Source organism: Pleurodeles waltl, chromosome 9, assembly GCF_031143425.1.
Source record: "Pleurodeles waltl isolate 20211129_DDA chromosome 9, aPleWal1.hap1.20221129, whole genome shotgun sequence".
Taxonomy (NCBI): Eukaryota; Metazoa; Chordata; class Amphibia; order Caudata; family Salamandridae; genus Pleurodeles; species Pleurodeles waltl.
The window spans coordinates 333,088,761-333,102,443 of NC_090448.1; the positions used below are offsets into that span (position 1 = coordinate 333,088,761).

Sequence of the window (13,683 nt, forward strand, 5' to 3'; positions counted from 1 at the left end):
TTGGGCAAGACAACCCTGGTACACAACACTGCTAGATCTGTCTGTAGTACCACACATCAAACTGCCCAACAAACCAGATCTGTTAACGCAACACAACCAACAGATCAGACACCCGGACCCAGCATCGCTGAATCTAGCAATCTGGCTCCTGAAATCCTAGAATTCGGACACTTACAACTTAGCCAAGAGTGTATGGAAGTCATAAAGCAGGCCAGAAGGCCATCCACTAGACACTGCTACGCAAGTAAGTGGAAAAGATTTGTTTGGTACTGCCATCATAATCAGATACAACCGCTACATGCAACTCCAAAACATATAGTAAATTACTTGCTCCATTTACAAAAAGCAAAGCTAGCCTTCTCTTCTATTAAAATACACCTTGCAGCAATATCTGCATACCTGCAAACTACCTATTCAACTTCCTTGTATAGGATACCAGTTATCAAAGCATTTATAGAAGGGCTTAAAAGAATTATACCACCAAGAACACCACCTGTTCCTTCATGGAACCTAAACGTGGTTCTAACAAGACTCATGGGCCCACCTTTCGAACCCATGCACTCTTGCGGAATACAATTCCTAACCTGGAAAGTTGCCTTTCTCATCGCCATTACATCTCTAAGAAGAGTAAGTGAAATTCAAGCGTTCACAACACAAGAGCCTTTTATACAAATACATAAAAATAAGGTCGTCCTACGACCTAATCCAAAATTTTTACCAAAAGTTATTTCACCATTCCATCTAAATCAAACGGTAGAACTACCAGTATTTTTCCCACAGCCAGATTCTGTGGCTGAAAGAGCACTACATACATTAGATGTCAAAAGAGCATTAATGTACTACATTGACAGAACAAAGAACATCAGAAAAACTAAACAGCTATTTATTGCATTCCAAAAACCTCATGCAGGTAACCCAATATCAAAACAAGGTATAGCCAGATGGATAGTTAAATGCATCCAAATCTGCTACCTTAAAGCAAAAAGACAACTGCCCATTACTCCCAGGGCACATTCAACAAGGAAAAAAGGTGCTTCAATGGCCTTTTTAGGAAACATCCCAATGCAGGAAATATGTAAGGCAGCCACTTGGTCTACGCCTCACACATTCACCAAACACTACTGTATAGATGTGCTATCCGCACAACAAGCTACAGTAGGTCAAGCTGTATTAAGAACTCTATTTCAGACAACTTCTACTCCTACAGGCTAAACCACCGCTTATGGGGAACTAACTGCTTACTAGTCTATGCATACCATGTGTATCTACAGCGACAGATGCCATCGAACTGAAAATGTCACTTACCCAGTGTACATCTGTTCGTGGCATCAGTCGCTGAGATTCACATGGACCCACCCACCTCCCCGGAAGCCTGTAGCAGTTCAGAAGTTACCTTCAATTTTGTACATTTGTATATATTACTTAATCCTTTAATAGGTACATACTTACATTTTTCATTGCGCGGGCACTATTACTATAGTACAACTCCTACCTCACCCTCTGCGGGGAAAACAATCGAAGATGGAGTCGACGCCCATGCGCAATGAGCACAGAAGGTGGAGTCACTCGGTCCCGTGACTCGAAAACACTTCTTCGAAGAAAAACAACTTGTAACACTCCGACCCAACACCAGATGGCGAGCTCATGCATACCATGTGAATCTCAGCGACTGATGCCACGAACAGATGTACACTGGGTAAGTGACATTTTCATTACTGAGGGAAATCCATTGCTCGAGCTTCCCATCAGCTTAAGGGCATAATATGTAGCCTCTGCATCTAACAGGACTATCATTCGATAATTACATATTAAGCATGAATTGCAATCTTATTACTTCTTTTGTTATTACAAACACAAATGAATATTCATTCGTGAAAGTCAAGTACCAGCTAACAGTTTCATCAACATATAAAAATTCTATACGTTCCTCCAACTGAAAAGCGGGGATAGAATTTCAAATATTTACATCTGAGTTGATGTTCAAAACATTGATAAAAGACCAACACTTATTTGGTCAACCATCTTTACAGATATCACACATTTTTATAAATTATTTTTCAAAAATATTTCCTATGTGCCCTTAATATTAATTGATAATCTTTCCTTAAGCAATAATGCTAAACACTGATACTAATGAGGCCAGTAATTTCCCAAGAGCTCTTAATTTTCTGATCTCCTGAAATCTAGAAAATATATAGTACACTAGGCACTTTTATCCTTGCTGTTCTTCTTTTGTGGTTATCGGCTTGGGGGAGGGCTCCAACATTATAAAGGACATGTTCTATCAAATGAGCCCAGCAAGTAAACTTTTGGTGTGACATCTTCACTTAATGATGAAAAACTACAGGCTAAGTTCCTCCAAAGTCACTCATTTGGTTAACCACTCCTTCACCGTATCTCCTTACTGAATGTGGTTAGCTTGTTGAACAATGTTAAAAGTTCTGCTTTCTCTGGTTAACTAGGTAAACATCAGCTTAATGATACAGCTTGTGCTATTTGAGCACTTTCTGTTCTTTATATAATCTCAGACTCTGAAAATTGTTAAAATCTGACACTGATAGGAAAGTCCAGTTGTAATCTTCAATTAGAGCTCATAGATTTATGACATTAGCACGCAAACCCTCAGTGAGTATTTGTTGAACAGGGACTGCAGTTAGAAGACCCTCCCAGATGCTATTGATCTGTATTGGTCCCTGGTCACCAAATAAGTTGTGGCAAGGTTAAAATCCCTGGTTATTCGAGCCACAGATGTACACATAAGTATAGGAAGAAGTAGCACCACCCTGCATCCGAGCCACCCCATTTGCCACCCATCTCCTTTGGAAGCTGATCTCAGGAGAAAAGCAATCTTTTCGATTACTTGATGCATCTAACAGGAAGGATACCTATGTATAGAAACACATATATGTGGAACAGCACATGCCAGCATTACATACATTTACACAGTTACAGTGGAAAGGAAGGGGAAGCTGAGGGGTTGTCTCCAGAAGTAATCACATATAAAGGGATGCATTTTGATACTTTCACATACATGGGATTGATCTGGCTATAAAGAGTAAGTAAAAGTAATAGATTGGATGTACGCACAAATACTAGTGTCTTATGTCCAGTATGTGGATGTGAAAATGAGGAGAAGTCATGACTCTGCAATTGGAAAGATCATAGGGGCTTGATGGAAGTGTAGTCAAAGACAACGTTTATGATGCTAATGGAAAGGGACAGATATCAAAGTACATGAAGCCCAGCAGTGTGGTGAGTTGGCAGATTGGGTCTCAAGGATGCATTTTGTCCAGATGCATACTTTGAATTTCACTCCTAGGCAGACAAAGCTTTAACAGGGAATAGGGAGCCTTAAGGAGACAAAACATTGAAATATCTGAGAAATTAGCCGCCAATTGTATGCAGTATTGACAAAATTCTCAGACAATTATCCTAAGGCTAAATCAATGTTTTTATAAATATTTTGGCTTTAAAAATAAATCTCCATGAGAAAGATTAGCAGGTTCATCCTTAATATTAGATCGATAGGGAAAATAAATAAAATAAAAAAATATAAATATATATATATATATATGTTTGATGGCATGTGTAGCTGCAGATACACATGCTGTGCATTATCCTGCCATCTAGTTTTGGGCTCGGAGTGTTACAAGTTGTTTTTCTTCGAAGAAGTCTTTTCGAGTCACGAGATCGAGGGACTCCTCCCTTTCGGCTCCTTTGCGCATGGGCGTCGACTCCATCTTAGATTGTTTTCTTTCCGCCATCAGGTTCGGACGTGTTACTCTTCGCTCCGTATTTCGATTAGGGAAAGTTATCGGAAAATTTGACGGTATTGTTCGCGCTCGGTACCAGTTTAGTGTTAGAACATCGACACCGAAACAAAGAAGCGCTCCGGCAGCTCTTTGGGGCTTCCACTCTTCGGCGGGGCCTGGTCGGCCCGAACGTATCCAGCTTCAAACCTCATGGACCGGACCCCCTTCTGCTTCTGCCCGAATTGCCACGCAAAGTAACCGTATACAGACCAACACTTGGTCTGTAATCTGTGTCTCTCTCCGGAACACAGGGAAGGATACTTGCGAGGCCTGCCGGGCTTTTCGATCGAAGAAGACCCCACGCGATAGAAGAGCTAGAAAACTCCAGATGGCGTCGACACCGGCCGAGCAGATCGACGTCGAGGAAGAAGAGAGATTCTCCATTCGAGATTCGGACTCGGACGAGTCCGAAAGTGAGCAGCCGAAGACACAGCAACAAACTGTGAGTAAACCAGCCCCGGCAAAGACTCACTCGAAAATAATAAAGGCCAAGGGGATGCCACCGCCAACAGGCCATGGCTTACCCCGAAAACACGGTGACCAAACATCGGCACCAAAAAAGGCCTCCCAGCAGCCGAAGACATCCGACTCCGGTCGAGATACCGGCGCCGAAACATCTCGACACCGAGAGTTCGACACCCCTAAAATCAAGAAGGTTTCTTCGGAGCCGAAAAAAGACTGTACAAAAACCGGTGCTGAAACATGCAGCCTCGGAGCCGAAAACAGGCTCCTATACAGAAGAGCAAGGCCTTTCAAATCAATTGCAAAGGCACAGATTAGAACAAGAACTGGGCATGGCAGAGCCAGATCATACCCAGAGGAGGCTGCACATACAAAAAGACACAGGGAAAATCCAAACTCTTCCTCCAATAAAGATCAAGCGAAAGCTAGCATTCCAAGAGGAAACGCAGCCAAGGGCAAAGGTGGCAAAAGACAAGACACCACCAAGGTTCTCGCCATAGCAGTCACCATTGCATTTGCCACACCTGTCTCCGGTAGCAACACCCCCGATGCAGTCGCCAACACACATGGGGATGACACAAGATGACCCAGATGCATGGGACTTATATGATGCACCGGTCTCAGACAATAGTCCCGATTGCTACCCGGCAAGGCCGTCACCACCTGAGGACAGCACTGCATATATGCAGGTGGTTTCAAGGGCAGCTACATTTCATAATGTAGCGATGCATGCAGAACCCATAGAGGATGATTTTTTTGTTTAACACATTGGCATCCACTCACAGCGCATACCAGAGTTTGCCAATGCTACCAGGCATGTTAAAACACGCCAAACAAGTATTTCAGGACCCAGTAAAAGGCAGAGCCATCACGCCTAGGGTGGAGAAGAAATATAACCCTCCCCCAACGGACCCTGTATTTATAACACAGCAACTAACTCCAGATTCATTGGTAGTGGGAGCAGCCTGAAAGCCAGCTCACAATCCTCAGGAGACGCACCACCGCCCGATAAAGAAAGTCGGAAATTCGACGCAGCAGGCAAAAGTGTAGCAGCACAGGCAGCCAACCAATGGCGAATTGCCAATTCACAGGCTCTATTGGCTCGCTACGACAGGGCACATAGGGACGAGATGCAACATATCATCCAGCACTTGCCCAAGGAGTACCAAAAACGTGCCCAACAGGTTGTTGAGGAAGGACAAACGATCTCAAACAACCAAATAAGGTCTGCAATGGACTCGGCAGACACAGCAGCAAGGACAGTGAACACTGCTGTAACCATTCGTAGGCACGTATGGTTACGAAGCTCGGGTTTCAAACCAGAAATCCAGCAAGCTGTGCTGAATATGCCGTTCAACCAAGAACAATTGTTTGGGCCGGAGGTGGATACGGCAATAGAAAAACTCAAAAAGGACACAGACACGGCCAAAGCCATGGGCGCGCTCTACTCCCCGCAAAGAGGCACTGTTAGAAAGCCGCACTTTAGAGGGGGGTTTTGTTCCCAAACCCCAGAGCATTCCACCTCACAAGTCAGACCCACATATCAGGGCCAGTATCAAAGAGGAGGTTTTCGAGGCACATACAGGGGTGGACAATTTCCAAAGGCAAGAGGGAAATACCAGAGCCCAAAAAACCCTCAAACCAAACAGTGACTTCAATGTCACAAACCCCCATCACTCAACACCAGTGGGGGGGGAGACTTACCGCACACTACCACAACTGGGAAAACATAACTACGGACGCATGGGTCCTAGCCATTATCCAACATGGTTATTGCACAGAATTCATACAATTTCCACCAGATGTGCCACCAAGAGCACACAACATGTCCAAACAACACCTAGACCTGTTACAACTAGAAGTCCAAGCATTGTTACAAAAACAAGCAATAGAACTAGTACCCAACCATCAAAAAGAAACAGGGGTCTATTCCCTGTATTTCCTAATTCCAAAGAAAGACAAACCACTGAGACCCATATTAGACCTCAGAACACTGAATCTTTACATCAAATCAGATCACTTTCACATGGTAACACTTCAAGACGTGATTCCCTTGCTCAAAAAACAGGACTACATGTCAACATTAGATCTCAAGGATGCATATTTTCACATACCCATCCATCCTTCCCACAGGAAATACTTAAGGTTTGTAATCCAAGGCGTACATTACCAATTCAAGGTGTTACCATTCGGGATAACAGCCCCAAGGGCATTCACAAAATGCCTTGCAGTAGTAGACGCTCACATCTGGAGGCAACACATGCACGTATTCCCTTACTTGGACGATTGGTTAATAAAAACCAGCACTCAGCAACAGTGTCTTCTACACACACAATACATGATAGAAACTCTACACAAACTAGGGTTCTCTATAAATTACCAAAACTCACATTTACAACCATCCCAAATACAACAATACTTGAAAGCCACACTCAATACACAGAAGGCTATTGCCTCCCCAAGTCCACAAAGGGTACAGCCGTTCCGCAATACAATATTAAACATACAGCCAAACCAACACTACCAAGTGAGGTTTGTAATGAAACTTCTAGGCATGATGTCCTCATGCATAGCCATCGTCCCAAATGCAAGACTGCACATGCGGCCCTTACAACAGTGCCTAACAAAACAATGGACACAAGCACAGGGTCAACTCCAAGATCTAGTGTTGATAGACCGCCAAACACACCTCTCGCTTCAATGGTGGAACCCTATAAATTTAAACCAAGGGCGGCCATTCCAAGACCCAGTGCCTCAATACGTGATCACAACAGATGCTTCCATGATAGGGTGGGGAGCACACCTCAACCAGCACACCTCAACCAGCACAGCATACAGGGACAATGGAACATTCAACAAAAACAACTACATATGAATCACTTAGAACTGTTGGCAGTGTTTCTAGCATTAAAAGCATTTCAACCACTGATAGCCCACAAACACATTCTTGTCAAAACAGACAACATGACAACAATGTATTACCTCAACAAACAGGGAGGGAAACACTCCTCACAACTGTGTCTCTTAGCACAAAAAAATTGGCATTGGGTAATTCACAATCACATTTGCCTAATAGCACAATACATCCCAGGAATTCAAAACCAGTTGGCCGACAATCTCCGTCGAGCTCACCAACAAACACACAAATGGGTAATTCATCCCCAAATCCTACAAACTTACTTTCGACGCTGGGGAACACCACAAATAGACCTATTTGCAACAAGGGAAAACGCAAAATGCCAAAACTTTGCGTCCAGGTATCCACACCCTCAGTCCAAGGGCAATGCACTATGGATGAGTTAGTCAGGGATATTTGCCTACGCTTTTCCCCCTCTCCCAATCCTTCCTTATCTGGTAAACAAATTGAGTCAAAGCACACTCAAACTAATACTCATAGCACCAACCTGGGCTCGCCAACCGTGGTACACAACACTGCTAGACCTGTCAGTAGTACCTCATATCAAACTACCGAACAGATCAGATCTGTTAACTCAACACAAACAACAGATCAGACACCCGAATCCAGCATCGCTCAATCTAGCAATCTGGCTCCTGAAGTCTTAGAATTTGGACATTTAGACCTTACACAAGAATGTATGGAGGTCATTAAACAAGCTAGGAAACCTACTACAAGACATTGTTATGCAAACAAATGGAAAAGATGTGTTTACTACTGCCACAATAATAAAATTCAACCACTACATGCTTCTGCAAAAAACATTGTAAGTTACTTATTACACTTAAAAAATCTAACCTAGCATTCTCTTCTATTAAAATACATCTCACAGCAATATCTGCATATCTGCAGATTAAACATTCAACATCGCTCTTTCGAATCCCAGTCATCAAAGCATTTATGGAAGGATTAAAAAGAATCATACCCCCGAGAACACCACCAGTCCCTTCGTGGAATCTCAATATTGTATTAACACGACTCATGGGACCACCATTTGAACCCATGCACTCTTGTGAAATGCAATACTTAACTTGGAAAGTAGCCTTTCTAATAGCTATCACATCTCTTAAAAGAGTAAGTGAAATACAAGCATTCACTATACAAGAACCCTTTATACAAATACATAAACATAAAGTGGTTCGCCGTACAAATCCTAAATTCTTACCAAAAGTTGTATCACCATTCCACCTAAACCAAACAGTGGAACTCCCAGTCTTTTTTTCACAACCAGACTCAGTAGCCGAAAGAGCTTTACATACGTTAGACATTAAAAGAGCACTAATGTATTACATTGATAGAACAAAGCATTTTCGCAAAACAAAACAATTGTTTGTAGCCTGCCAAAAACCTCATGCAGGAAATCCAATATCCAAACAAGGCATTGCCAGATGGATAGTGAAATGTATTCAAACCTGCTATATCAAAGCAAAAAGAGATCTACCTATTACACCAAAGGCACACTCCACTAGGAAAAAAGGCGCCACAATGGTTTTTCTAGGGAATATACCTATGGCAGAAATCTGTAAGGCAGCCACATGGTCCACGCCTCATACATTCAGAAAACATTACTGTGTAGATGTGTTAACAACACAACATGCCACAGTAGGACAGGCTGTACTACGAACATTATTCCAAACAACTTCAACTCCTACAGGCTAAGCCACCGCTCTTGGGGAGATTGCTGCTTACTAGTCTATGCACAGCATGTGTATCTGCAGCTACACATGCCATCGAACAGAAAATGTCACTTACCCAGTGTACATCTGTTCGTGGCATGAGACGCTGCAGATTCACATGCGCCCTCCCACCTCCCCGGCAGCCTGTAGCCGTTATAAGTTGGTTCAAAACTGTAAAAACTGTAAAACTTGTAAATTTGTAAATATACTTTTTAAGGTACATACATACTTACTCCATTGCATGGGCACAATTACTATATTCACTATTCCTACCTCACCCTCTGCGGGGAAAACAATCTAAAATGGAGTCGACGCCCATGCGCAATGGAGCCGAAAGGGAGGAGTCCCTCGGTCTCGTGACTCGAAAAGACTTCTTCGAAGAAAAACAACTTGTAACACTCCGAGCCCAACACTAGATGGCAGGATAATGCACAGCATGTGAATCTGCAGCGTCTCATGCCACGAACAGATGTACACTGGGTAAGTGACATTTTCCATATATATATATATATATATATATCTGTCTGTACATCACTATACATAGGGATGAAATCTGTACCAGAAGGACAGGAAGTTTTCAGGCATGATGTGAAACTGCCAGTGATTACAGAGGCCCATGAACTGAAACTAGACCAAAGTATATTACTAAAGAGGATACAAAAATATTTTTTAAAAATCTCCTACTAGTAATGGCTGTACCAGGCTACTAGAGGTTTGGAGTCCTTCTGGTGACACCTCACAGAGTTGTGTAATTAATTGCTTAACACTTGCTTGATTACTCATTAGATGGAGGAAACTGACCTAGCCATGGTTCCCTGTGAACCTAAGCCCCATGGCATATGGGCTTCACACTGTCCGAAGGCGTCTCTTGAGTTAGTCGTATTCTAATTACTGGTGAACAGTTACCCTATTGGATTCATTCCAATTTCAGAAAGTATTTGAAATAGACAAAGATACATAGGTGAAGTGTACCAGTGTTTCCTCTCCCCTTAGACACTGAAAACCGTTTCAGTAGGGCAGATTTGGATTTTAATGTTCTATTACTGACTAGAATTGACCTGGGAGTTAAAATGCTGAAACTCGTATAGGCAACCCACACACATCTGGGCGAAGATGCTTGTGAACCGGAATAGATCAGATGAATTCAAATTGGAGGGCGAGGGTCGTGGCAGGGATGCCTGCTCTTATCACTGTTAACTGATTCGGAAAATGCCATCCTGCTAGAGGTGGTTTTACTGAGATTTCCTATTGTCTCAGTTTTAAAATAAACCTTGAAAAGTCTGAAATGCTAAACCTGACTTTGAACGGTGGGTTACTTACACAAACCATCAGTCTTCTATGGATCACCTGTTTTTAAAACAAAAATAATAATTGACATGAGCGTGATCTCCGTGCAAGCCATGAGATCTTTGTTCAATCTACAGTTGGCAACTCTGCAAAGCAAGAGTTAAAGATAAATATTGTTAGGAAAGGTGAATTGGATCTCCTACTACTAATAAAAAACAATCCAAGAACAAAAACTACCCTAACTAACTAGTCACATTGACATGCTAGTGAATAATACAGAAACATTTCTTGGAAAATAGACACAAGGAATACCTACTAATATCCTTGAAATATCAACACATAAACCTGGTTTTAGACTCCTATTTTACTTTAAGACAACCGTACATCTGCTGAATGTTAGCAGGCTCTGTAAAAATGAAATTATTAAGATTCAGATTATTGTATATACATCAGTCTTCCAGTTTGATTGATCATGGAATATCTGCTGCACTGATAAAACTGGATGCAGGCTCTGTGGCCTAAAGGAAGCAAAGTCCAAAATTACTATATTTACAAAAGAAATACCTACGGGAACCTTTTCGAGAACCTGACATGAGGATAGTGGATGAAGCCATTAAACTGTGTTTTAATGCACAATCCAATTCTTTTATTAGTAAACTCATAAAATGCCTTCACCAAGCATATTTTCATGTTAAGCTACTAAGATATTGTAGCTCCAACCCATCTGTTTTTTACTTTTAATGTGGTATTTTGTCTGGTATCTTAATCACTATTGTGCATTCAATATCCCTTTAAGGAGGGCATCAGATTTTATATTTTGGGTTATTGTAATCATTGATTAATACAATAAACATATTGAACAATTATTTTCACATCCTGGTTTATTGACACCCATAAGCTTGTATAGATTGTTTTTACATACATAAGATCTGTCTTACAAACAGCGCAAGGACGTGTATGATTTTGGGACCTCATTGGCCATAAGTGGCAAAATGGGAGGAGGTGCTTGGTGGTGGTGATAGACCTCTTGTAATGACTAGGTAGATCTATAAATATTACGATGTGAATAACTCAAAAGATAGTTCTATCAAATTTTCATTATCTGGTACATGAACCTAAGGAATCTGATAACTGTATTGTAATGCTGTTGGGGAATGAGACAGAGAATATGGGTGGAAGAGGGATACCTTTCACATAGTGTTCCTGCCCTCGACTAATGCACTGTTAGGGGGAAGTCATCAAGCATATTAAAAATATAATGCATTGCCTAATCACTGGGAACCCTTCACTGCTGATCATAGGCCTTAGGGACCAATTGTGGAAGCCGTAAAAGGGCATCACAGGGTATGGTCTTCAATATGATGGCTGCCAAGTTGGAGATCACTTGTCACTGCGAGAGAAACAAGCCTTCTTCAATGGGGGCCTGGGAGCAGAGTGTTTGGAACATCCTGGCAGCATGTCTACCTAGATACATCCTGATACACATATCTGAAATCGTTGGCAAGATTTGACATCCCTTTTTAGTTGCACTGAGGGAGAATGCACAGGAACTGTTTTGCGAAAGGGCACTGAGTGATGAGGTCTTCAGACTTTGACATTCCAGAAATTCTGCACTAACCTGAGAATACTCTTATCCCACAATCTGGATTGTACTAAAAACTCCCTTATAATGGATAAGTGTTGTCGTATTGTTTTTTTTCTTTTGGTGGGGTGGTAGGGACGGGTCTGAGCGGCGTTGGTGGCTTGGATAAATGGATATATGACCAAACTTTAACTGTGCAAGGAGGCTGCAGCAAAGTGAGGTGTTGTATAAGGTTTCCCAAGTACTTTGTCGACTTCCCCAAAAACACCATAAATGCTTTGGAAAAACAGATTTAAGCACTACAGCAAAGTATATGTCAGAAGGTAAAGTACCACATTTTAACTACATTGTTTAACAAAACAGTAAATCTTTATTGACCAATGAAATATACAGTTCTTTAGTGTCAATTACTTTTGCTCCTTTGGCCGTAATCTACTGAGCAATTGATCATAAAGAATGCTAACAATAAGGTTATGTGTCAGCCTTACAAATATTTGACAACTTTAAATAATTTCAAAACAGACTTTATTTTTTGTAATCCTTATTATCTTTTCTAGTCTTGGGCAGCAGGAGACATAGTCAGCTGTCTCATTGACCTGGATGAAGGGAACATTTCATTTTGCCTGTAAGTCTATTCATAACTTTCTTTTGGTAGCAGACTTGTTACATTAGCATTTTCTTAAGGTGCAGATTGTCAACTATATTATCCTTGTAGTGGAAAGGGAATGTATGATTTTCAGCTACAAAAATAACTTTGGGAATATTCTTCAATGCAACTTCCATCATCAGAAACTTATATATGCTGTGGAGCACGATTAGCCTCTGTATAGTGTAACTTACTAACAACTATTTATAAGTGTTAATGTTTGTCCATCTTCTTCAGAGGTAGAACAAGAACAGGTGACACATTTGTCCAATAATTTAGCCCAAACGATTACCTAAAACGTTTTAGTTGGAGTATTTTTGAAGCTTAAATTAGTGCTGTTAGTCCCAAAGCTGATGAACAAGGACAATGTCTAAATTCAAGAAAATGTTGTATAATTAACTTGTTTATTCATCAGTGGTAATCCTTGAAAGTGAGACTACTCCAGAAGAGGAGGCAGACATCCTCTAAATGGGCCAGATCGAACTATTGAATCTTCTTTTACCTAATAAATGGAGCATAATTACAGTAATATATTTTTAGCAATGCTCAAAAAGAGTTATTATTGTAGTTTAATGAAAAAACAAGCTGCAAAACATAATGCATTTGTGTTATGGCTTACCCCAGAGCCCCAGACAGAAAACCGCATGAGAGTGCTAAACGTTATGCTGTCAACCACCTCATAAGATGAACATGAAATCAATTTTAGACTCTAACTTACGTTGATGCCAATATGAAAGGATTTTTTAGTCCACCTGTTCTCTTGCTATCAGTCTATAAGTAGTCTGACAAGGGTCTGTTTTTTAAGTAGCCCTGCTAAATTAGTGTCCCTTTAAAAACAAGAAACATGATTAATAGAAATGGTCTTACTCATCAGTGTTATGGAAACTCAGAAGTAGGGAACAAGGTAACTTTGTGTTTGTCAAAGAATGTTTTCCACAATTTGAGTGACATTTAGGATATTAGAAATATATCTACCCCCGGGTTACATCTTTACTATAATATTTCTCAAGTTCTCCAGATTCCAGTTTAAAGATGTGATGTAACCATTGTTATTCTACTTTTAGGATCAATAATCTTTTATTGAAACATAACCTGTGAGGCCTAATGAATAATCGATTATTTGGGGGGTTGGGGGGCGCTGACACAATATGCTAGTGTGGAACTTGGGTATTTTGATAAATAAAAACAGTGGTTCTGTTCGCTTCTTGGGACATATTAATGTATTTTCTGTTTTGGGACAGCAATTTTTATATTTGGTAAAC

The 13,683-nt window shown here is 41.1% G+C and overlaps 1 protein-coding gene across 2 annotated transcripts in view; it reads left to right on the plus strand.

Annotated features, from left to right (window-relative positions):
• The window catches only part of RNF123 (ring finger protein 123), a 1,441,353-nt gene that overhangs the window by 205,795 nt on the left and 1,221,875 nt on the right, over positions 1-13,683 (plus strand). For both annotated transcript variants that reach the window (XM_069206868.1, XM_069206867.1), the window contains exon 9: positions 12,333-12,400. In XM_069206868.1, coding sequence (XP_069062969.1) covers positions 12,333-12,400 — 68 coding nt within the window. The remainder of the gene's footprint in view (positions 1-12,332; positions 12,401-13,683) is intronic.